The sequence below is a fragment of the Populus alba genome, chromosome 10, assembly GCF_005239225.2.
Source record: "Populus alba chromosome 10, ASM523922v2, whole genome shotgun sequence".
Taxonomy (NCBI): domain Eukaryota; kingdom Viridiplantae; phylum Streptophyta; class Magnoliopsida; order Malpighiales; family Salicaceae; genus Populus; species Populus alba.
This window is the reverse complement of record NC_133293.1, coordinates 20655101-20681595: the sequence shown is the minus strand read 5'-3', so window position 1 is coordinate 20681595 and position 26495 is coordinate 20655101. Positions and strand designations below refer to the sequence as shown.

Sequence of the window (26495 nt, the reverse complement as noted above, 5' to 3'; positions counted from 1 at the left end):
GGCGTTAAACCTTCATCGTCACAAAACAATCCGTTCAAAGCGAACCCCGAATTATCTCCCCTGCAAGCCTTTTTGATTAACCCGTAAATTATCAAAATCTGAATCTAGAAATAGAAAGAGAAAAAAAGGTGGAAACAAATTTCAGGACCTAAAAATTAAATTCCATTCAATGAAAGAAAAAACCTACATCAGATTCATTCAGATCAGAATCTAAAAAGACTTTACATAGGACAGAAACACTAATTAAACACAACCCACAAAAAACCCAACAAACCCTAGCTTCTAAGAGCTTGTGAACTTGGTAACAGCCTTGGTCCCTTCAGAGACAGCATGTTTCGCAAGCTCTCCAGGCAAAACCAGTCTGACAGCTGTCTGGATCTCCCGAGAAGTAATGGTAGGCTTCTTGTTGTACCTTGCAAGCCTCGATGACTCTTGAGCGAGTTTCTCAAAGATATCGTTGATAAAACTGTTCATGATACCCATTGCCTTGCTGGAGATCCCAATGTCAGGATGGACCTGTTTCAGGACCTTAAAGATATAGATCTTGTAGGTCTCGACATTCTTCTTTGCCCTCTTCTTCTTCTTGTCAATCGCTCCTTCTTTGGGTATCTTCTTCTCTGCTCTTGGCTTCTTCTCCGCTGGGGCTTTCTCTGCTGCTGCAGCTGGCTTTTTCTCAGCCGGCTTCTTCTCTGCCTTAGGAGCCATTTGGGATTCTTGAGAAAGAAATTGAGAGAGAGTTTCTTTAAGCGAGGGGGGTTGAGGAGGTCTTTTCGAACGATTTGATGGTTGAATTAGGGATTATGCGGTTTGTTTATATAAGGAGAGGAAGTGAGTGGTGATTGGTTGGTTTTGGTGAGACGCGGATTGATGACGTGGATGGTTGGTTTTGCGGGGGTTTGAATTGACGGTCAGATGCGGTAACTTTTGATGACCGAATGTCAGGCGCGAGGAGGAGTACAGGCCCAGCCCAGCTGTTTGCATTAGTCATTAGCACTGAAGGCTATGATTAGCAAAGTCGGCCCAACAGTCAAATAATAGGAGGGAAATGGGAGATAAGGAGAGGATTGATGATTTGTGAACAGCCATGGCGAGACTTCGGCAAGCAAGATTGCATGAATATACAGCTTGAGTTGGAGTTGGGATGCTCGGTTAGACAATAAAAATAGATCAACTGGGGAAAGGGAGCTTTCGATGTTTTCTTTATAGGGTTATAGATGATTTACTCGGAGTATGTTTGGTTCAGTGATACGTTGTGGTTATAATTTGAAAAAAATTAATTTATAAAAAATATTTTTAAATTTGATTGGTTTTGAAAAATATATGTTTGGTTAAAAGTAGAGTTAAAATTTAAGCTGAACAAAAGATAATTTAATGTGTTTGGTTAAAAGAATACATTTTAAATTGAGGTGATAAAATAATTAATATATATATGTATATTTAATATTAATATTAATGGTTTTTAATTTAAATATTGTAGATTTAACTACTATTATTACATCATAAAATAAATAATATTGATATCAAATATTTTTTATTATTTCATTAAACTATGTGCAATTTCATAACATACGAAATATATCCAATAAAAACTATATTTTCCATGATTTTTTAAACGCGCAACAACATCAAGTAAAATATCATCAAAAATAAAATTGAATATGTGATTAAATTATATAAATACTATGTAATCAAAGATCTCCTTTTAATTTTTAACTGGATCTGACCTATTTAGATTTAAAACGAATCCGAGCTAGCCAGAACTGTGAAGAGTTTGCTCTTTCACTGTACAAAAACACAGCTGGAAAAGGCATAAAAAAATTACACCTACGATTAAACCTTATTTTTTGTCAGTCCAATAAGTCAAACGACAACCACTATTTATAACCAAACACTATATTATTGGGTTTGAAAACAAAAGCAGCAGCTGCAGCAAAGCCAAACGAATTCATCTTCGATTATTGTTGGTTTCAGAGATATGTTGCAAGGTTTGGGGGTGTAGAGACGTCTCAGGGAAGTGAAGGGACACCCCATAAGGTTAACTGTCCAGTCGATTCTCTAAAATATTTACCATTTTTGCGAGATATAAGTCTTCCCTTTTGGAGTTTGTCGATCGCATTATGTGCTGTTTTTCTTTTATCCACAATTTTGCTCAAATTGAGAGCTTTTGCAGACGCAGGTACATGTGCAACTTATACCGGATGTTCAGATGAGCAGGCCCGTGGTGGAGGAGAGTGTTTATGAGCGGAGGGCCAATTGTTGAAGCGATCGGAATTCAGAGCAAACTCCACTGTAAGGAAGTTGAAATGAGAGCAATTGAAAACAGAATAAATTGTGGCAAAGGTTGAAGAGGCCAATGTCAGTTCTTTAAGTGAATGAGTAGCTGCTGCTCGGGTTTTATCCATTCATTGCTGCTGTTTTCTCTGATATTATATAAAAATAAATGATTTCCATAGATTAAAGAGAGAGTAAGTAGATAACCTACTACACAGATTGAACAGTTCAGTTAACATGAATCATCAGCTACAATATGCAGCAGAAAACTTATCATTAGAGATCGACAAGTTCATGATCCTGTATTTAACGACAGCATGAGATGGAGAGTCGAGACCCAGCGAGTTCATGAACTCTCATGTTTCTTTCTTCCACGGAGCATGTACGGCGGCATTCTAAACGAAAACATTTCTTTCGCAAATTACAATTTGCCCCACTAAGTTCAGCAATCGAATTACCAAGACTAGTCTTAACACAACTCGTTTGCAGAATGGAAAACCACGCCCCCTCCTTGCAAGATCACAATCAAAGAGCACATGATCACGATGCTCATTTGCATTACCTCAAGGGGCACCAAAGGATAAACAATTCTACCTCTTTTGGTTTTACCAATCCTTGATTATTGAGGACTGCCTAGGACCAAGCAATAGAATACGCAGTGACCAGGAATATGAAAACTGCTCCAAATCAGTTTGTGTCATTCAACCTTCTGCCTTTCCCGCTCTGATGAAACCCAAGCACTTCTTGCAGAATACTCACCACTAAGATTTATTTTCCACCGAAGACTATCTTGACTCAAGTTATGTGGAAGGATCACCCCATAAACAGCTCCACAAGGCTAGATCCAGTCCCAGCCTCTGATGATTATCAGGCACCTTTACCAGTACTAAATGAGGTTGCTAAATTACTTCGAAGGTTTCTAAACCCCCACAAGGAAGCTCCATTGAAATTCTCAATCCCGACCAGATCAAGCCGATTACCCAGCCTTCAGCAATGTGTTATTAGAAGGAAGCTCGCCGTTGTACAAAAACAGAATCTAAATCAAACATTTCCAATGGTTCTCCGTGCATATTTGATTACCAGGTAATTCCACAAAATTTAAACGAAAACCAGCAAATACTCAATCCAGTCAAACAACTACCTACAAAACATCTCCTACAAAACGATCTAAAACAATTCTACAGATACCAGAAATGCACAAAACCACAAGGGAAAAAATAAAACAGAAATCGTCAAACCAGAACTAGCCCTAGTCAATCAAAAGAAGAATTGAATAAAAAATGAGACAGCACATGCAGGAATCAACATCATTCAAACCCAATAATCAAAGACAAATTATGCACAAGATTCATGTTTCTTTGATGAAGAGTAAACTTCCTGCATCAAATCCACTAAAACCAAAACCTGTGCTTCAACAGAAAAGCTATTTTTCATACATCATGTCACCCACAAAACACCAAAAATTTAGAACCCAACAATGCCTAGCGCGGCCTATGAGCTGGTAAATTTGGTGACAGCCTTGGTCCCTTCGGACAAAGCATGTTTCGCAAGCTCTCCAGGCAAAACCAATCTGACAGCAGTCTGGATCTCCCGAGAAGTAATGGTGGGCTTCTTGTTGTACCTTGCAAGCCTTGAAGCCTCTTGAGCAAGCTTCTCAAAAATATCATTGATGAAACTGTTATGATACCCATAGCCTTGCTTGAAACCCCAATATCAGGGTGGACTAGTTTCAAAAACTTGAAGATATAGATCTTGTAGGTCTCAACGCTCTTCTTTGCCTTCTTCTTGTCAATCGCTCCTCCTTAAGGCAACTTCTTCTCGGCTCTTGGCTTCTTGTCCGCTGGGGCCATTTCTCAGCTTGCTTCTTCTCTGTTGCCTTAGGAGCCATTTCGAGATTCTAGAGAAGACGGGACTACCTTTGTTAATTGGAAGAGAAAAAATTGATAATTTTTCGGTCACAGGGTTAGTGAACTGGTTTGGGCTACTTGTTTCGTTTATATATAGAGAGTTGGGGAGAGCATGATTGGTTCGGTTTACGTCGCCGCGGATAGATGACGTGGATGGTTGCTTTGGCGAGGGACTTTTAATGGACGTCGGAGATGGTTTCGGACTTTCAGAGCGATCACATCCTGGTGTAGACTGATGAATTCCAACTTGAAGAGGAGTCCAGCCCCAGCCAAGTTATCGGCAGTAGCACTGGCAGTGAAAGGGCCTTGATGACCCAAAACGGCATGAGTTATGATCTAGTCTGTTTATTATTAAGAAATTACTGTGTCCAGTTCATTCAAATCTTGGCCATTCAGCTTCTTGTTTCAAGCTAAGGTTTTGAATCGATAATAACAAGCCAAGTAGTCAAGAGATTGAAATATTGTTTCCACTGAGAACATTCTAAGCAGGCAATTAAAGCTTCATTGTTTCGACGGGGCTCCTTCTGATTTCCACTAAGATCAGAACCTAAACCTTTACATGTAACATGAAAGCCTAAACAGAAAAAACCCACAAAACATTCCCATATACCCTAGACATGGCCACCTACGAGCTGGTAAACTTGGTAACAGCCTTGGTCCCTTCAGAGACAGCATGTTTCGCAAGCTCTCCAGGCAAAACCAGTCTGACAGCTGTCTGGATCTCCCGGGAAGTAATGGTAGGCTTCTTGTTGTACCTTGCAAGCCTCGATGACTCTTGAGCGAGTTTCTCAAAGATATCGTTGATAAAACTGTTCATGATACCCATTGCCTTGCTGGAGATCCCAATGTCAGGATGGACCTGTTTCAGGACCTTAAAGATATAGATCTTGTAGGTCTCGACGTTCTTCTTTGACCTCTTCTTCTTCTTGTCAATCGCCCCTTCTTTGGGTATCTTCTTCTCTGCTCTTGGCTTCTTCTCCGCTGGGGCTTTCTCTGCTGCTGCCGCTGGCTTTTTCTCAGCTGGCTTCTTCTCTGCGGCCTTCGGAGCCATTTGGAATTCCTGGAAAAGAGTGAAAGATTTTTGTGCTAAGAGAGGGTAAGCAGGTGATTTTCTTAAGACTTTGTTAAACGAAGGGTTTGTGATGTGTTTATATAGGGAGAGGAGGTCAGTGTTGATTGGTTGGTTTTGGGAAGACGCGGATTGGTGACGTGGTTATAGGATTTGTGGGGATTTAAATCGACGGTTAGAGATTGGGTTTTGATTTTTGGGTTTCGCGGGCTGGTTAGGGTGAAATACTTTAAAATGCGCGAGGAAAATATTGTTCTTCATGTCACTTTTCACCAAAGAATAAATTATCGTGGATTGTGATGGTATATTAAATGCACAGGATTTCATCATGGGATTATGTAACTGACCCGGACATCCATGTAAATAAAAAAAAAAAAATAGGGAATTGAGATCAAAATAACGGCAAAAATAAATGTTTTTTTTCCAAACTCGGGCTAGACGTGTGCCTTCATCTTCAAACTTTTCTAAGTTATAAACTTTCAGTCACCGACATTTTATAAAATTCAACTTTGACCTCAGGTTTTATTTTCCTTATTTCATGGTTCTTGGTTAGAAAGGAAAGAAAGTAATTGAATTATGGTGATAAAAAAAATACTAGTTAAAACCGATTTCAACAACAAAAATTAATGGTTTTTTTGTTATTAAGGTTTTTTAATGAAAAAATTTTATACAAGTTGTTTTTCTCATTGTTAAATTTGCTTTGAATAGTAGATTTAAATTCAAAAATAATTTTTATCCTAGAATAATTATGAGTTTTGGAGTCATTTTCTTGTTGTTGAAAATTATCGACATGTGTCTAGAATATGTTTATGGTGTTTGTTTGGTCTTTTCATGTCAAAATATGGTCTAAAACAAGTTTCTCTTTTATTTAAAATGGAGCAAGTCGAATTCTAGTTGTTGGAGGTCGCTAGCATCCAGGTAGTGCAGTGACATGCCGCATTTTATTCTTTTTCAAAGCACTGGTCGTTCGCGTTTTAGGTTCTGATTATTTGCTGAAAAATATATTTTTTTAAAAAAATAAATTTTAAAAAAGTAAATTCCAGGAAATTGATTTATTTTTTGATATTTAATAGTGTAATAAAAAATAAGTTGAAAAAATATTTTTTAGTATTTGGTTATGTCATAAAAAACAAGTTGAAAAATAACTTATTAATATTTTATTTTTCTCAAGTTTATTAAAATAATAAGGAACAAATCTTATAAATAAAAAAGTTGAATGAGAATAAAATTAAAAACAAATATAATTTCATAAATTATTTAAAATAAAATAAATAATAATCAAAATATAGATATCAAATCTAAAAAAAAATGAAAGATGAATAAATTTAAACAATAACAATTAATATTTCATAAATTATTTCAAATAAAATAAGTAACAATCAAAAGAATGAGGATCAAACTTAATAGATAAAAATTTTCAATAAAAAAATGATAAGGAAAAAGCAAATAACAATTATAAAAATGAGAACCAAGGTTAATATAAAAAATAAATTATAAGAAATTAAATTGAAAAATAAATATTTAAAATAAAATATATATAGCAATCAAAAGTTCGAGGACTAAATTTGATATAATCAGCAAATAATATGATATTTATAAATTTTTCACAATTCCATAAAGTATTTTCCGCCTGGATTTTTCAGGAAAATATTTTTTTGGAAACCAAACCAAATTTTTCCTTTGATTATCAAGTTTTTTTCATTGACCAGTTTTTCTAATGGCAAAATACACTCAAAAAAATTTTAAAAATAATTTTTTAAAAATCACTTTCAAAAAATAAACATTGTTTTAAAGAAAAATATAAAAAGGCCCGAGTGCATGCATTATTGCATGCAACATGCCTGTGACTTTTATTGAAGCTTGTGAACGATAATCTTTCAAAGCCCAGGAAACTGAACCCTATTTTTCCTTTCATTTTTATCCATTACAGTTGTATTTTTTTTTTATCAATTTAATCAACTAATATTTGATTGATTATTAATTAAATAATATAATTTGTTTTGATTTGATTTTTTTTTCAATCACCTTGATATTTTATTAGCTCTTGATTTTACTGATATATATTTTGAATAAGAACTTATATGCAAAAATGCTAAATTCAGCTGAATTTATGATATGGATTGCAGATTTGAATGATTAACTTTGGTTATGTAGGGACAATACTTGATAAATTTTTTTGCTGTGTATACGGTTTTTAATTTATTTTAATTAACTGTATGTATTAACTTTTTAGATTATTCTTGGGATTTTTTTATACAAAATCACGTAATAATAATTCCACATATTTTTTTTTTAGAGGGAAAAATTTTTCAACCCATGATGAGTGTTAGTTAAACAACCAATAGAAATTGCTTTTCAAAATATTATTTATTGGAAAATGCATAATATTTTTATATTTTGACATCAACGCGTTAAAAAAATAAAACACTGAAAACTATTAAATTAAAGCCTTTTTAGAAAAATGAAAATCTTGAAAAAGTATGGTCTAACCATACTCCTTAATGGTGTCCAAGTCTATGTTTATTATTGTGTTTTGGTACGTTTTAAAAGTATATTCATCTTAAAAAATATTAAATTGATATTTTGTAGTGTTTTTTTTTATATTTGTAATGTGTTTACATAAAAAATAAAATATAATATAGAAAAAAATATCTATACATTTCTAATTAAAAATAATTTTTAAAAACAATCCACACTACATTTATATTGTATGTAAACATGATAGAGATTGCTTTTCAAAATGTTATTAACTTGAAAATACATAAAATTTTATACTTGGACATCAACATATTAAAACAATAAAACACTAGAAACTATTAAAACATAAAACACTAGAAACTATTAAAACAATAAAAACACTAGAAACTATTAAATCAAAGCTTTTAAAAAAAAAAAATCTTCAAAAAATACGGTCTAACTATACTCACAAATGATGTCAAAGTCTATGTTTATTATTGTGTTTTGATACTTTTTATAAGTATATTCATCTTAAAAATATTAAATTAATATTTTTTTAGTTTTTTTTTATATTTGTAACTTGTTTATGTTTACATAAAAAAATAAAAATAATCTAGAAAAAAATATCTAATACATTTTTAATTAAAAAACAGTTTTTAAAAGCAATCTACACTCCATTTATATTGTATTTGTTTTTGTAGTTCAATTATGCTTTAAAAAATTAATTTTATATATTTTTTAATATGATGTTTTAATATAAAAAATAAATTTTAAAACATAAAAAAATATTATTTTAGAAAATACTTTATAGCAATTCCGAACACGATACCAGTCTAAAGTAACAAACAAGCAGTAACAAACGGTAAACAGGTGCTATGTTGATAGTTTTGATAATTATTGGGCTTGTGATGAGCTTCACATGGGAGAGGTGGCGAGCGTTGAACGGTTGGTTTCAGGGAGACGCAGATTGGTGACGTGGATTGTGGATTTGCGGGGATTTTAAATGAGCGGTCATGGATGATACCTTGTTTATTTATGCAGCTACAGCCAAGCATCAGCCTTACGTGCCCACATCCCCACGAAGACTCTGTTGCAACAATAAATAAAGTTATCTGCCCTTTCTTTCCTTTTCTTTTGTTTTTTTTTTTCCCCATCAAATAATAATAATAATAATAATAATAATAATAACGTGGGTGGCTCTAAACTAGTTGCCCAGATGAAGTTTTTAGACAACATAACTCATTTACAATGTGGATTAATTGGACGAAGGTATTTTTAAACCTTTACAGGTCAGCAGTTCACGTAAAAACTAAAAACAACTCCAGTACAGCACTGTCAAGTGAAGCATTTACCTTCTTGTGTGCCCACGTCCCCACACCCTCTTGCAGCAAAAAATCAATTTTTTCTGCTCCCTTTTTCCTTTATTTTTTACGGGACATAACTAATTTTAAAAAAAGTAAGCATTCGGAATAAATAAATAAATAATGTCGTTGATTCTAAACTAGTTGCCCAGATGGAATTTTTAAGCAGTATAACTTATTTTTAAGGTGGGTTAATTTGATTAGAGGATCCCATGAAAATAACTATATTATTAAAAAAAAACACTTTTATTCACCATCTATTTGTATATAAAAACATTAGAGCATGGTTGAATCACTGAAATCACGTCCATAAAATATTACTAGTCTATGTTTTTCGTTTAAACCTTCGGCAACTTAATTTTCTTAATTTTTTTTTTTTAAAATCATTATTTAATATTATGTTGTTTTTTAGAATTGTGCTCTTACAGTTTTTATTTTATTTTATTTGTGTTGGGCTATATATTAGTATTGTTGATTTGGTTTTTTGTAAATCATTATTTATGTTTTTTCTTTCAAGTAATGCAAAACATGGGTAAAATCTATCATAGAAGAGGGCCTGGAAAAAAATCACTCCAAATTTATATTTTTACAAAAAAAAAAAAAAAACATTGAAAGAGGAGTAAAATAAATAACGTCTGTATTTGATCTTGCCATCCACATACTACAAGTCTAATTACCGTTCGAAACAACATTGTCATTGTGAATACGTGTGGGGCTTGAGTTCCGTGCATCCATGTACACGGTCAATACGAGATTTGCCCAAACTCACGTCAAGTTTGTTACCATTACGGCACTGTTGGAGATCGTGTCCGTGAAAAATTTTGGGTTTTTTTTTTATAGTTTTAAATTATTTTTGCTAGTATTTTTTTATTGTTTTAAAGTGGTGATGTTAAAAATAAATTTAAAAATAATTATTTTAATATATTTTTAAATAAAAATCATTTTAAAAAATAATAGTACATCCAAACGACTGCTTCCCACTCTAATACCGTGCCGTTTCGTTTGTTTAAAAAAGGATCGCGTGTCTCAAAATAGGCAGGTAAGTGCACCAAAGCACTCATGGCAAAACAGTAAAAAAAGAAAAGAAAAGGGGGAATTAAAGGGTCAATCGAAGAAACAAAAAAGTAAGATTTGCTGGAAAAAATATCTTCATAGCTATTTTGAGAACCAATTTTTTTCCATCTCTTTTACGGGCTGATGTGACCAAAAAACAGTTTCCTATCTTTCCCAATGTGCAGAAACAAGAAAGAATTAAACTTTTTTTAAAAAAAAATTAGTACTGTAAATTAAAAAATTAGTATATTATTATTATTTAAAAAAATTAATGAAATAATATATTTTCATCTTATCACATTTTTAAAATAAGATATTTATTAAATATTATTATTACTAAAAATAATAAGATAATTATCACATTTTAAAAAATAATATTTAAATATATCATGCTTTGAATTGCAGAAAACTAACTCCACTCCTGATAGCAAGTTGCAACATCACTTTCAAAATACTCGACTTCCATGGCATGAAACGTGGCCTGAATTTATCAGGTAAATCATGTTTGGTATTATGTTTTAAATAAAAATGGGTAAAATTTATTTATATATATTTAGATTTTTTTTAATGTACTAATATCAAAATAATTTTTTTAAAAATATATATATATATTAATATTTTTTAAAATAAAAAATATTTTAAAAACAACCATTCTCATATTTTTAAACACCCTTAATTAATTAATTACAGGCGTGACCTATTTATAACCATACAACGCTTAGCAGATTTCATTACGTAGCTCATGACTTTCATTACATAGATCATGATTTCTCATTCACGACGCAGGTGGTTAGATATGAAATCATTTCCAAATTTAATTGAAGTTACATGTATCTAATTAAAATTATTTAATTAATATTAAGGTTCGTAAATGTTATATTTAAATTTTGATTAAATATTACGGTTTAGAATTTAAAATAAATCCAGAAATATGATATTTCACATGAACTTTTTGCTGATATGTTAATTTAAATTTTATGTTTTTATAACTTATCTTTTTTTTTTTTTTCTCATTTTGATTGGACCGAAGTGGTGGGACACTGCAAAACCGTTCGTTGTCAAGATGGCAACGACACATGGTTTGATCGGGGAGAGGCAATTTTCAATTATGGAAATGTCTCAACTGAATCGTTTTCACGGACTTCCCATTTCCATTTCAAATAGATTGAATTCTGTTTGGTATTCGTTAGCGTGTATTTTAAAAGTTTATTTAACTTTAAAAAACAATGAATTTAGAATTTTTTAAATACTTTGCAGTGATTTTAATGTATTAATTTTAAAAATAAAAATAATATACGCATAAAAATAATTTTTTTACATTATATGGAAAAACTTAAAAAAAATACTTCACACCATCATAGTAAACACGTGCTAATATTACATGGTACTGCCCAAAATTGCATGTTTGTGCCTCGAGTTCTAATAAACTCGTACACACTTATTTAACGTAATCAAGTTGATTATTAAACTAACAACAATTATTAAACGACGAGAAAAGTTGGAGATGAAATCGCTTTTTCAAAGAAATCTCTCTTCCCTGTTATTTTTTAAAACCTAATCTCTTCTAAGTAGTGTTAGGAATTATATTTCAGGTTGATTTTTATTTGAAAATAATATTTTTAATATTAAAAAACTAAAATTTTATTAATCTAAATATTTAAAAGAAAATGATAAAATATAATTCAACCGGTGCATCTCTCCCAGATTCTATCTTGTCCAGAGATGATGATGGATGCTGCGGGGAAAAAAAATCCTGGAGCAGGGATAATGTTGGACGCTGTGAAATAAATACCTCGTGCAGAGATGATGTTCGGTGCTGTCATCTACTCCCATGGAAATAAATAGATAGATAAAAACTTCGTTGTTGATAAGTCCCGTAGTCCAAAAACAACAATGTACGGTGGCACAAAACTCAGGGTATTTGTTTTTTATTTTCAATCTTATTTTTTGTTAAAATTTAATTTTTTAATTTTAAATGATTTTTTTATATTTGAATCTTTATATTGGTATAAAAATATAAAAATAATTATTTTAATATATTTTGAAGTAAAAATAAATATTTTTACCCATGATTTTCTCAATGTTAATAAAAAAAAATAAAGATATGTTAAACTTTCCTGTGGTCGTAGCCACACTGGGCCTGGAAAAAAATAATTTGAAGTTAAAAAAAAACAATAATCAAAGTTTTATAAAATGGTGGTTACACGTTGCCCAGACACACACTGGGCCTTGAAAAGGCACTTAAGCGCCCATTTTTTCAGTATGTGTAAGAGACTTGGTTTTATAAAAACACCGAGGGGTATGTGAATTGTTTATGCCTCTGTTATTGTGTTTAAAATATTGTTCTACATTTGTCTTGAAAAAATAAAAAATCAAATTTTTTTTAAATGTATTTTTATGGTTCTGATATGATTTTTTCATAAATAATTAAAATTTTATTTTAATATATTTTAAAATAAAATTATTTTTAAAAAACACTTTACATCACATTATTTAACTAACAAATATTCAAATGAACCAGCCTTCAAAACATGGCTGCAGGACCTCGCTAATTTAACTAGTCAACTCGTTGACATTAAACATAGTCCGGGTTGGATTAGTTGGATGTTTTTTTTCCAAAAAAATACAAAACGTTTGGATTAATTTGATTTAATCCATCCAATTCACAACCCAACTCTTAAATTAAATCAATTTCACTCTAATAACTATGCTTGGAAGTGCAATGAAGGGTCTAGAATTCATCCTCGGTAAATGTCTACAGGGGTCGGGTATAAAAACACCGAAAGATCCTGGTTTTTTCTCACATTTCTTTAGATAAAAAGTTATATTTTGAATGTGTATTTGATGATATTATAATAGCTTTTGTATTTACAAACTAGAAAAAGTTAATAATTTATAAAAATTATAAACTATAACATTTTCCTAATTAAAATTTCAAAATATAATCTTTAATGGGACCATACAAAATTATAATGTGTGTTGATGAAGTAAATCCTCTCAAAAACATGATCAAGACAAAACACAATTTCAATAGCTTCCCACCACATTGCCAAAAGTAACTTCAAAATTCTTCGATTCTTTTCAAATAAGTCGAGAAGGGAAGCACTAGTAGATAAATAATTTCCAATATTTTTCCGTAAGTGAGCTGAGAAAACAACGATCGTTTATATCACCAGTGGTCATGAAAAAAAATCTCTTAAATTATTTGATATATAAAACAGTGTTCATCATGGTTTTCAGATTAAAATTTAACTTTCTGGAAATATTACAGGAATAAAATTGGATCTTGACCTAACAGGAGCAGCGGTCGCCGATTCTCCTGGATGTGATATTAATCATTGGTATTTGCATGTATATTTTTTATACAACGCCAGTATGTAAGAGGCGGACGTCGGCGGTAATGCTTGCACGTCTCATATAAAAGTTTAGGTGTTGGTCAGTAGTAAGAGCCTGAGACCAAGATGTTTGCTTTCTCTGTGGTCTCAGATTCGAGCCTTAGGTTACTCATATGATGGTCACTGGAGACTTACATAATCGTTAACTTCAGGGCCCGTGAGATTAGTCGAGGTGCGCGCAAGCTGGCCCGAACACTCACGTCAAACTAAAAAAAAAAAAGAAGTTTAATGGTTCTATCTAAAGCACTGCCTTTCATTTTTTTTAACTCTTTTTCTTCAAAATAAATAACATGTAGCCTATTTTGGCTCGGTTCAATCTAGCTAGATCGTCGATTCATTTTACATTAGCTGCTTGAATGATCTAATTTAAGAACCAGATTGGTCTAGTGGCTACTGTTATATTCCAGTCCACAAAAATGACATTTCACCTCCGCTGGACTGCTCAGACCGGCAAGGCCGTCGGTTCATTTTAGCTAGGCCGATTGATAGGACAATCTAACTTGAAAATCAAATCAGCTTGGTGGTCGACTATCCAAGCTGATTGAAGAAAAAAAACCGTTTGTAATATATTGCCATCCACAGACAACAAGTCTAATCACTTATCGCCCGTAACCTGATAAAATTCAATGATATTGACACGAATCTAGTTTCAATACATGCACGGCGCCATTGTTAAGTATCAATCTAAACGGTTTGGTTTTTTCCGGTGTGTAAGGTTCTGAGTTGTGTAAAAATTTATATTTTTTTAAAATTTGGTTTTCAAATTTATTTTTTTATGAAAAAATAAAAATTAAAAAAAAAAACAAAATAAACAGTGTGAAATATAGGTGACGTGTCACAAGTTTTGTGAAAGATGCACTCTAGTTTTTAAACTTTAAAAATAACGCAGATTATATAATTTCAGTACCACAATATCTCTTCAGTTCAATTGTGGTACAAAAATTTATTTTTGTTATTTTTAGTCACTAGTCAGGAGAGAAGAGAAGGGGATACCAGATTCTAATGGTAGAAAGAAAAAAGTATCATTAACACACGTCCAGATCACTAAAATGAACTCTATTTAGGTTAAGTGGTTTCATTTGACGAGAGAAGTTTATATTATGTGTTTTTATACCTTTAAGGTTCGTGAGAGAATTGATATGAGCTCGGGTTGATTTTTGAATGCAGGTTAATTTTAATTTTTGGGGCGGTTTTTTGAGGCCATGAGTATATTTATCACGATTCCTATAATGTTTTGTAAGTTTTATGGGTGAAAAGCGAGTTTTTGAATAAAACAACTTAAGCCCAGATTTTTCAACCGCCGTAGCGGTCTAAATCTAGACAAAACACAGTTGTCTGCCCAGTTGCAGGAAATAAAATAAAATTAAGGGTCCAATCACATAGGCTCTAACAAAATGGATCAAGCGAGCCGACCTAGCAAGCCCAGCAACACTTGGTTTTTTTTTTTTTTAAAAAAAAAAACTCAATGGTTCTTTTTTTATGGTTTTTCCTCTAAATGTTTTTAATTTATATTTAAATCAACACTCCTCATCTTTTTCATTTTGTTTGGAGAGTCTCTTTTAAACAATAATTTTTTTTTAGTTATGCATTTAAATTTGAAAAATATTTTTTATTCATCTATATTTTTTTTGTTATCTTTTATATGGATGAACTTTGTTTTTGAAAAAAAAAATTGATTATATGTGCAGCCTTACAATTATAATGTTTTTTTCTTTTTTATTTTATTCAATTACTTTAATATGTGTCTCTGTTTATGTTATTGTATGCTTAAATAAAAAAATTATTTTAATAAATAAATCTAGCAAACATAGCCAAGTAAATATATTGTTTTTTGATATCAAATGTATTGGTCTACACTTATCTTTTAATTTTTCAAGTTTTAATTTTAGATATCGTTAATTATTTTTTATTGATATGACCCGCGATGAAACACAAGTCGTATAACTAGTTTAACAAAGATAAAAAACATGTTGCTCTTTTTCTATAGCATTCATTGTGGATATAGAAACACTACACCGTGGATTGTGGAAGAGTAGTGTCAATTTTGTTCTTTCAAGTAGATTTTGAGTAACTTGGTTATGAGGTAATTGAGTCATTTCCAAGACATCATTTGGTCATTAAAGGATTATAATGGGTTCCTACCATATTTTCCCTTTTAAAAAAATAATATACTTACTTGCTCCCGAGCTAAAAATAAATAAATAGCTAGCAAGGGGTGTTTGTGTCTTTGCATTTTTCAATATTATTAAATGACATTTTTGCCTTTACAATCAAAAAAGAGAAAGGAAATAACCTGATCTTGTCATTTCCACGTGGTTTTTTTTGGTTAAATGTTGTGGTAACGAAGAGTGTTTTTGATATTTCGCTGTGATTAAATGATTTTTTAATTTAAAAGCAGATGGCGCATGAAGTTCAAATGTCGATGTATGGGATGCGTCTGCGTTATTTTAGGCATCGTGTGTAGTGTATTCCCGTGGTCAGATATGCTATTCCGCTATGTCATCAGAAGCACCACCCGACCCTTTTTCTTATGGTGCCATGTGTGGTGATTCTTGGTGGACAGTTTATCGCCGATGGTCATTTCTTTGTTTTTCTTCTTGTTTTTCTCCCTCTCCCAACAAAATAACGGATCGATCCTCTTTTCTGTTCGTTCCTTGATTTGCTTCTTTAGGTCTTTGATTGCTTATTTTAGTCCCTTGCCCCTTTTGGGAAGTTTTTGATGTTTTTAATTTTTTCATTTAATTATAATTTGTCATGTGTTATTGTGAGCGACTTAATCCTTATTATTTTGATTTATGATTTCTTTTCCTAGTTTTTTTGTTAAAGTTTTTTTTTTTTTAATGTTACCTTCAACCAAAGTTTATGTTTTGTTATTTTTTTAATTGTAATCCTCATTCTTTGAATATTTTTCATTTTGTTAAGGTTTTTTTTTATTCTCAATTTACCAATCAAATGTTAGTTTTTTTTATGACCTCTAGTTTATTTTTTATTTTGATTTTCGGTCTCATTTTTCTAATTATAATTTTTTATGTTACATATTTTTTATTATGAGGTTAATGTGATTCATCTATAATTTTTGTGTTTTTAATATCTTATATAGATTGAACTTATTTTTAAAAATAAAAAAACATTTATTTTCTAACAATATTTTTAATATGTGTAGTCTTGCATATAAATTTTTTTCCCTTTAATTCTTTTCAATAAATTTTATGTGTATGTTGATTTTTTTTTTACAAATTGATTTTTATAAATAAATTTATTAGACACGGCCGAGTAAATGACCCGTATTACAACGTTAAATATCTTGGTCTTTATCTTTCTATTAGTTTTTCTTTTAGATATGATTAATGATTTTCTTTGTATTTATTTACTTTAATAATTATTGATTTATTTAATTAAATGCTTACATAATTTTTACTTATTTATACTTTGATTTTTTTAAAAAAATAACCTATATACCTAAAGTTATTTTAGAAAAAATTTATGACCCCATAAGTCAACTAGCTAGTTTACAACTAAATATTGCGGGGTTTGAGCTACTTGCCCACGTTCAATGCGAGATTTGCCCAAACTCGCGACGGGTTCGTTACCATTGACCCTGGTTATTCGATCCAAACGATTGCGAACCACTCAAATATCAAGTCCTTTTATTTATTTCAACAAGCTGTACATAGCTAGGTAGAATGTTCGGCAGGTTAGGTAGTATATCATGATAATATTTTTTATTTTAAAATATATTAAAATAATTTTATTTTTAATATTATTATGTTAAAATAATAATTTAAATTTTTTTTTTAAAAAATTAGAAAAATAGGGTGAAATCATAGTCTCAAACAGTAAACGGTGCCTAACTATGCATGAATCGAATTGAACATAATAATTAATTAAAGCGGAATTGTCATGGGATTTGAAGCAAACTTTATGGACCAGGAAAAATCGGCAAGACTTTTTTATACACCGGCAACAAAAATCACGACGGCAACCAGGCACAGGGCGACGGGGAGGAGGAGATCGAATCTGCAGTTCTCATGAACTACACGGAACCACAGTTTTCAATCGTGGAAATATCGAAACTGCAGTTCTCATGGGTTTCGAGATAGTCTACATTTCCACATCCATTTGATATATACAGTAATTGCACTGCCCAATTGCATGTATGCATGCACCTTGAGTCCTGAATAAACCCATATACATATTCATATTTAACCCAGGTGACTATTAAAAAAACAAAAAAAACTTCTGTTTTAAATACGTTTTTGTATTTTTAGTTGCGATTTAAAAAAATTAAAATTTTAAAAAATTATAAATTTTAATTTTTAACTAAAATTTTAAGATAAAGTTTTCAACAAATTTATACAAAGTTTCAGTATATATTAATCAATCAATCAAATATCTTTAAATCTATGATTGAAATAAAAAATATGTTCCACTACAATACTTCTTAAAGGTTGATGACTAAAAGTATAATTTTCATGTATTCTCCAATCCAATTAACCCATCTTATAAATAAGTTATATTGTTTAAAAATTCCCTCTGGGCAACTAGTTTAGAATCAATGATATTATTTATTTATTTCTGAATGCTTACTTTTTTAAGAATATTCTAGTCCCATGAAAAAAAAGGGGAAAGATGGGGCAGAGAAATTGATTTATGGCTGCAACAGGGTGTTTATGGGTACATAAGAGGCAAAGGCTGGGGTACCTAGCTACATAAATAAATAAGGTATCATCCATAATTTCACTTTCTGTTACTGAAATTAAGTACAGTGCTCATAATTCAGTAACGGCATTTCATGTGTCCTCAAACGGTAAAAAATCCGTAGAAAAAGTAAGAAGTGTCGCAGATGGCAGAAAAAGGGAAAATGCGCGGTGCATAGCTAGCTGAGCAAAAAAAATCAAGGGCCATTACGTGGAAAAAAAGAAACAAAAATAGGTCAATAATTAAAAAAAAAAACACAAGAGGCGAAAACCAATCTAGAAGCGAAACCACCATGGATAAATGAGAGAGAGAGAGAGAGAGTTGTAAATCTGCATTTCTCATTCGACAAATACCACTAGGCACACCTTCAAAAACCTCTACCAAAGGTAGCGGTGACTCTTTCTTTTTCTCTTTTCCTCTACGCGCATTTTAGAAGATAGTTCCAGCTATTGATTATTTATTTATCTATTGTGTAGTAATTTGATAGTTTCTGTTTTAGAAGATAAGGAGAAATGGAATCGACGGAGTCGTCTTACGTCTCATCACCGGAGCAACCGCAGAAGAGATCTCCTCCACCGCCTGCATCGCCGCCTTCAGGTTTCTCTGATCTAATACGAGCGTTTTTCTGCTTTTTTTTTAAAAAAAATTATTTTTCCACACAATGATTAACGATAGCAGTTTTGTTATTGTATTTTTAGGTTACATTTTGTGCTAGGATTGACTGCTATGAGGCGTTGGTTGTTTTATTATTTTTTTTGCTAAATTTGGATGTTTTTGACTTGAAATTGAAAACTTAACCCTAGATTTCTGAGAAGAGGAATTTTTAGTTTTAAGTTCTGTTTGGTTGGCGAGGAAGCTGTGGAAAATGAAGGAAAATTAAACTTAAAGTCTAATTTTGACCTTGAAATTAATTTCCCTGCTTCCAGGTTCCTGCGGTTCTAATATTTGCGTTTTTTTTTTTCCAGATTCAGAAGAGAAGCCGACTTATACCAGGTTTCTCGTGTCAAATGCGGCAGCTGGTTCTGTGATTGGAAAGGGTGGTGCAACAATTACTGATTTTCAATCACAATCTGGAGCGAGAATTCAGTTGTCGAGAAATTATGAGTTTTTTCCAGGAACGTCTGATAGGATAATTATGGTATCTGGAGGAATTGATGATGTGTTGAAGGCCGTGGAACTTATAATTGCTAAATTGCTCAGTGAGGTAGTTATTGTGACATATGGTTGGTCTCTATGATATGCTGTGTGTTTTCTGCTGTTAATTTGTTTTGTTGGTCAGATTCCTGCTGAAGATGGAGATGAAGCTGAACCAAGAATGAGAGTGAGATTGGTTGTTCCAAATAGTGCTTGTGGTAGCATTATTGGGAAAGGAGGGTCCATTATAAAGTATGAAAACTTCTTTTATATTCTTCTTACAATATATGTTTAGGCAAGGGCTCAAAAAGTAAAAAAAAAGAATTATATAATTTATTTTGTACCTGGAAGTTTTATTTGGACGTAGTTAGTTAGATGTTGCTAACCGTCTCAAAGCAATGCACTAATGGTGGTTTGTGAGGAAGTGTATTTAACTTTATGAGAAACTGTAGTAACCCTCCTTGGTGTTCAGAGTTCCATCCCTGGAATGAAATACAATTTTTATATATCAATGTATATTTCCTGGTACTAAGGAATCCACAATCCCCTTTGTTTGAGGGCTGTGGCAAACTTATGGATGCATCAGTCCATTACCAAGAATTATGCATTGCGATGATTTGGACTTAGACCTCAGTTTATGCGATCTGATTCATGTGCCACACCATCTGAGCTACTTCTGTTGTTTTTTACTTGAATGTTGAATTTATAGTAACTCACATGGAACTTTAATCATTCAATTTAGCTAAATGCATACATATTTATTATAATTGCATGAAATTTGGTATTTTTCTTGTGAGACATGAAATGGGGAATTTTAATTTCTTATTTTGTTTCCTGTATGATTGTCTAGAAGTTTACCTTCAAATCAAAGCAGAGGGAGGAAGTGTATAATGCTGATATCTGCCTTTACTGCAGGTCATTTATTGAAGAGTCCCATGCTGGCATCAAGATTTCTCCCCTGGATACGAAATTTTTTGGATTGACTGATAGGCTGGTTACAGTAACAGGAACTCTAGAGGAGCAAATGCACGCCATTGATTTAATTTTGTCTAAGCTAACCGATGACCCTCATTACTCGCAGACCATGCATGCTCCATTTTCATATGCAGGTGTGACTATTGCCATTAACTTCTTACTCAGTAATGCTCTCATTTTATTGGAAGAAAAAGCTTCTAGTTTCTACCTTCACCTCTACATTTTTTTTTCCTATCATGTTTTATTGGTTCTTTATGAATTCATAAACTTAGTTATCCCAATGATTAATGGCAGTATCATGATGTAAAGCTCCTCCCTGCTTTACCCTGGGGAAAGATTTTGGAATGTTCTAAACTGTGTCAGGGTGCCTATGGAAAAGATAATCAGTGTCAGGGGAGGGTTGATTTAGAGTTCGAGTTTGTTTTTTTGTTCAGATGCTTATTTTACGAGAAAGATTTGAATGTCCTTTGAGTTTTATTGTTATGACTTCAGAGCGCAATTGTATTCAAGTAGCTGTGCTTTGCTGATTATGCTGTGGTCTTTCACTAGTGCAAAGGGTTCTTTCTTCATAAGCATCTTTTAGGAAATTGGCGAGATTTAGGCAACTTCTTAGTCTTAACTCACCTACCAGACTCTAAAGGTACCACTGATGTCCAGTATTAGAGGTTTTTTTATCAAATCAGGATCATGTGTTTCTTACCGCATTCATCATTAAGGAAGTGTTGACTTTGTTTTTCTATCAATCTGAGACAGTTAATTGCTTGCTATTTATTTATCTTTGAAAAACTTCTGGTTGTTTGAGCAAAGGTTACGTGGCATGGTTTCCTTGAGGTTTCTGAAAATTTGTTCTATTCAAACCTTTTCTTTTAAAATTTAATACCTTTTAAGATTCTTTTAACTTGAATAGGTGTTTTCTTCTCTGGTTTTGACGGTATTCAATATGCATGTGTGCTTCCTTATCTTGCTACAGCAGCATACAATTCAATGAACCATGGTCCGAACGGGGCTGCAGTAAAGTTTCAGCATAACAAGGTTCATCCTATTCTATTCTATAATTCTCTAAGCTTTAACCGGGTATCCTGGTGTTAATGCAGTCTCCATAGCAAGAATTTGATAGTTACTACTAAAATTTTGGAATGCTAGAACAGATTTTTTCAGTTATGCTGGTTCGCTTATGATTATTCTTTGCTAGCTGATCTTCTTGCATGTTCATGAAATGAAATAAGCCTTTTCAGATCAAGTTGGCTTTTCCTTTCCTTGTCTTTAGGTTTCCCCACAACATTTGAGCTGCCTTGCTGAATATTTGCTGAGTTTTTATAAAGTTTAAGCGATTAGAAATATTTTTCAGTAATCAAACACAGATATTTGCTGAGTAAATTGATTGTGATTGATAGAAGCCTTCTGATGTTTTACAGGATGATATTACCAATTCTGTGACCATTGGTGTTGCTGATGAACATATTGGATTGGTTGTTGGTCGTGGAGGAAGAAATATAATGGAAATTAGCCAGGTTTTTATACAACAAATGATCCATATATTCTTTGTGTTGCTCCCCCCCCCTAATGCAGAGCACTCTGTTTTGGCAGACTAGTGGAGCCAGGCTAAAAATATCTGACAGAGGTGATTTCATGTCTGGAACAACTGATAGGTACGGGAATGGATTTTGAGTTCATCAATTTACTCCTCAAAAGTGTGTTCTGAAGTGACAAGGGTTTCAATTCTGTTCTTTTCTGCAGGAAAATTACAATCACCGGATCACAGAGGGCCATCCGTGCTGCTGAGGACATGATAATGCAGAAGGTATCCTATGCTTCTGAGAGGGAGACAGATTAGCCATCGAGCATTCTGAATTATTCTCGCTGCAAATTTTTCTGTGGACCTTGCAATTTCTTTGTTTATTTGGTATTCCCTGAATTTAGTAAGCAATTCAAAATCTGTGATGGAAGGAGAAGAAGGAATGATTCTTCAGGTTTCTATAGGAAATCCTTCACAGGGTACAAATTCTGTTTCTGGAAACAGTTGTTGGATTAGGCTATATTAGCTTGTCTGATTATTAGATTTACCCATGTTTATCTCCTTGATACAGTTGTAACTTTTAAATTATAACATGTTTTACGTCTGAGCTATGTTTTCAAAGGATACTTTGCCATAGTTAAAATGGAAATTTGCTGAACCATTTCCTGACATTTCAATTTCTGCTACATCTCTTTGTTATGGGATGGGCTTGAGCACTGAAACTTATTTTTTTTGGCAATATATTTAGTAGTGCAAGAAATCTAAGCTTGTTTGAAGACCATAAGAACTAAATGCTGATACCAGACATGGTTGTCATTATTTATCTCCTGTAAGACTTTTCTGATTCTGCATCGCTTTTTAGACTTTACTGATTCTAAGAGTGACCATTGTATGCAATACTATTAGGACTATCTAATTAGCTTTTTAGAATGTTGAACAGACCCGAGGTGGTCCTTTGGTTGTAAAGTTCATTTGCAGCTTCTAATGGCATTTTGGCCGCCTCTGGTGAAGGATCCTAAACCGTGACATTTTGGTAGAGAGAGGTAGTAGTTTCTAATACCGAAGATGACTGGACTTCATTAACCAGGTCAGATTTTTACGCAGGTTTTCTTTTTAGCAGCCTTGTATCGAGTCTGAATTTTTCCCTTGTGACTTTTTTTCTACTGCAATTAGAAGTCTCTACTGTCATGGTTTTTTGTCTACTGCATGCAAAGTCTCAACTATCAGTAGAGTTTTGGGAGGAAGTTTTCAATTTTCACTAGTTCAAGCTCTGCTCTTTTACTTTCTTTTGAAGTCCATTTTTGTGATAAAATCCCTTTTGTATGAAACGATATATTCACATCTGATCAGGGGAGAGGGAGAGGTTCTCTATAAAAAAACTGTATTCTTTAATATATGGAATATGAAAAGTGATTTTAGTAACGGTGGTCAACAGACATACATGCACTTTTGCGGTCGCTTCGCCCACATACATGGGTGAGCTCTTGCAATTTTATTTTAGCATACAAATGACTGATTGGATGGTGCTATCTAAACGAAAATGTAACCTAATGTTCATGGAAAACCATACCCCCCTTCGCCATATCCAGACCCATAGCCCTCCCCATAACCTGATCCACTACCATAGCCTGAACCAGGACCAAATCCACCTCCTCCTCCGCTCAACCCACCACCACCACCACCTCCTCCTCCTCCTCCTCCACTGCCCCCACCTTTGCCCCCACCACTTCCACTTCCATATCCAGAACCACTTCCACTACCATAGCCTGAACCACTTCCTGACCCAGAGCCTCCACCTCCACCGCCACCGCCTCCACCTCCACCTCCGCCACCCCCTACCCCACCACCGGAACCATAGCCTGAGCCGCCACCAGACCCATAGCCAGAACCATACCCGTTTCCACCACTGCCGCCACCACCGCCACCACCTTTACCTCCTCCTCCTCCTCCTCCACTGCCACCACTACCACCACCATATCCCTCACCACCCCCAGACCCGGAACCATAACCTGACCCAAGTCCTGATGCTGAACCGCCACCACCACCACCTCCTCCCTGCCCTCCACCTCCACCTCCAGTTGCCTTTAGTATCCTAGCAGCAAAGGTGAGGTCTACAATAAGCAAGACCAAAAACGCAGCCCCTACCACCCTCAAAGCCATTTCCAAATGAAACTAACACAATATATCTATCTGTTTGTGTGTCACTCACTATATAAAATACCAATATGCTTTGTCGACTGAAAATGCTTGAGGTAGGAACCCTATATATAGGCATTGCCAAGGTTACCAGACTGTTTTTAAAATTTTTATTAAATTTCTAGTACCTTCTATCACTTGCTAGTCTTGATGATGATTGAAAGGAACGTGTGATTTAGGTGGTTGTTTTAGTGGAGGGTGCTGGTGGTGGGTGTGGCGGTGGTGGTATTGTGGACTCCTGTCTGTTTCAGTCTTCATGCCATGTTTGCATAGAATAAAAGATTTATCCCCACTTTTTGACATGAAGTGTCTTATAATATTTAACTTTGGAAATGGGACCAATGGCTTGCATCTCCCACTCTATCATTCTGTTCAAATTTCAACTCCACTTTCAAATTTTTAATACATGAAACATCCATGCACTAACGGTCTTGTGGTGATTTATGCTAACAATTGTCTCCTTAAGCATCGATGCATCCACTAATACTAGTAATTTAAGCACAAAGATGTCTGTTTAACCTCTTCAAGTATATTCACAATGGTCTAAATTTGCACGACAAACTGGGTTGTTCAGTCAATTTCTTATTGCTGGCGGACTTGGAATAGGACTAATCTTCTTTTCCAATATAAAAGAACACTGGGCATCATTGAATATAAATAGACGTGTACTTAAAAAACAGTTTCTGAATGCTGATTTATAATTTAAAACTTGGTGGCTGTTTTGATGCATGAAAGCACTAACTATCCTTGCATTACTACAATGGAATGTTAGGCCATCTACATGGTTGATATACATACACAGCAGTCTTCTATTCTTGCACAAATTGAATTTCAGTACCATGCATCCTCAGATTATCACCTCCTTTGATGCCATGTTTTATCAAGTTTCAGTGGCTTAATTGGCCATTGGTGATATGTGATTCGGAATAATCTTTACTTTAATGTCTGTGCCTTGCATCGCATCCTTTTTTTTTATATTTTATTTTTTTTCCTCGAGCAAAACATGGCATTGTCAAATGCCAGTAGTTTCCAACCTTGGTGCCTCTATTGATGAAAGCACTATATATTCTATGCTATCATATTTTTTAGTATTCTTCATATGTTTTCCTATCCCCAATAGAATAAGCCACAAGTACAAAGTGTGATTAGCTCCTTCTAAGCTTACACGTGTTCCCGCTCCCATTGCACTTCTCAATCCCATATTCTACTCTTCAGGATATCCTGAAAATCAAAGGCCACAGACACCCACTAACTTCCCAATCAAAATTTCCCGGTCCCAATCTCTCCATGGAATGCCAAGTGTGGTCTCTGCCTTCTTACTTTAGATATACGCTTGTACTGACAACTGGCACATTGCTGTTTTCTACTTTGCCTAGGGTGTCCATCTGTATAGCATGCTTGCTTTCAATCATAGCAACCTAGCCATCATTTCCTCAACGAAAAAAGAAATGGGCTATCGTCAATTTACTGAATTTCAAGTACAGTGAACGAATCACAACTTCTTGTATTTTATACAATACACAGCTTGGTCAGGTCTGTGTGTAGTGCAACAATAGGTCTAAAGGTGCTATCCTATGTTTCTCTCAGATCTGCGATTAGATTTTAAGAGGATGCTTGTTTAACACCATACTGACCAGGAGATAAATTGGTTAGGGAGAATTTTTTGCGATGTGAGGGATGCCAGCTGGGAAAGAAGTGGAAGCCATTATTTTCTTACAAGTGGCAGCTATTATGTATGCATGTGCTCTTTGATTATCTAGTCGGTTCTCTTTTACCAACTCCATTAACGAATGTGATCGGAAGATTCTTCATGGATATACATGCTCTCATTAGTAATACTTGGTATCATCAACAATGATTTTCCCATTGATTAATAAAGGATCGGCACAGAGAGGATAGCAATGTAGTTGTTAGATTTAAGATCCAGTAACAGATTGTAGAGTTAATTCGAGACAATTAACGAGTTGGGATATATCATTTTTGTTAACAAAAAATGATGGTATTTTTTTTTTTTTATATAAAAATATTTCTAGTTTTCACCTAGTTTGGTTTAGGTTTAATTTGTCCTGATCAAGTTGCCAATTAACTTATTAGGTAACTGAGTTTTGTTTGGTTAAAACTAGTTCAAATTAAAACTTGACTCAAGTCTTCGTTCATTGGTTTTATTAGATCAATTTATCAAGTTGGATTAATAACAATAGTTATTGTGGCTATTCGTTTATTTGTTTTTTCTTTTTGATTTAGTATTTGTTTGATAACATGGTAGGAATTGTTTTTCAAATATGTTTTTTATTAATAAATATATCAAAATATTTTTTTATTTTTTATAATTTATTTTTGATATTAATATATCAAAATAATTAATTTAAAACAATTTTTTTTTTAAAAAAATACTATTGCAATACAATTCCAAATGGAGCCTTGAAATAACAATAAGTTGAGTAAAATATATTTTATCCTCTG

The 26495-nt window shown here is 33.1% G+C and overlaps 3 protein-coding genes and 1 pseudogene across 7 annotated transcripts; 1 reads left to right on the top strand and 3 right to left on the bottom strand.

Annotated features, from left to right (window-relative positions):
* Positions 1 to 139: 139 nt before the first annotated feature.
* Positions 140 to 801, bottom strand: LOC118059847 (histone H2B-like). Its single transcript, XM_073412007.1, has one exon. It carries the CDS (start codon positions 703 to 705, stop codon positions 283 to 285), a length of 423 nt encoding a protein of 140 aa, XP_073268108.1. The 5' UTR covers positions 706 to 801; the 3' UTR covers positions 140 to 282.
* Positions 802 to 3585: 2784 nt separating this feature from the next.
* Positions 3586 to 4469, bottom strand: LOC140954309 (histone H2B.11-like; annotated as a pseudogene).
* A 151-nt stretch (positions 4470 to 4620) lies between these two features.
* LOC118059845 (probable histone H2B.3) lies at positions 4621 to 5315 on the bottom strand. The gene has a single exon (XM_035072830.2). The coding sequence runs from the start codon at positions 5227 to 5229 to the stop codon at positions 4804 to 4806; it is 426 nt and encodes a 141-aa protein (XP_034928721.1). The 5' UTR covers positions 5230 to 5315; the 3' UTR covers positions 4621 to 4803.
* A 13091-nt stretch (positions 5316 to 18406) lies between these two features.
* LOC118059843 (protein BTR1) lies at positions 18407 to 22507 on the top strand. 5 transcript variants are annotated; one of them, XM_035072820.2, is made up of 9 exons: positions 18407 to 18597; positions 18714 to 18808; positions 19177 to 19415; positions 19491 to 19597; positions 20261 to 20454; positions 21228 to 21352; positions 21736 to 21831; positions 21908 to 21969; positions 22058 to 22507. In XM_035072820.2, the coding sequence occupies exons 2-9, from the start codon at positions 18724 to 18726 to the stop codon at positions 22152 to 22154; spliced, it is 1005 nt and encodes a 334-aa protein (XP_034928711.1). In that variant the 5' UTR covers positions 18407 to 18597; positions 18714 to 18723; the 3' UTR covers positions 22155 to 22507. The 5 variants fall into 5 exon arrangements, with proteins under 5 accessions (XP_034928711.1, XP_034928710.1, XP_034928712.1 ...); XM_035072819.2 differs by having other exon boundaries at positions 18711 to 18808; XM_035072821.2 differs by having other exon boundaries at positions 18688 to 18808.
* Positions 22508 to 26495: the final 3988 nt, after the last annotated feature.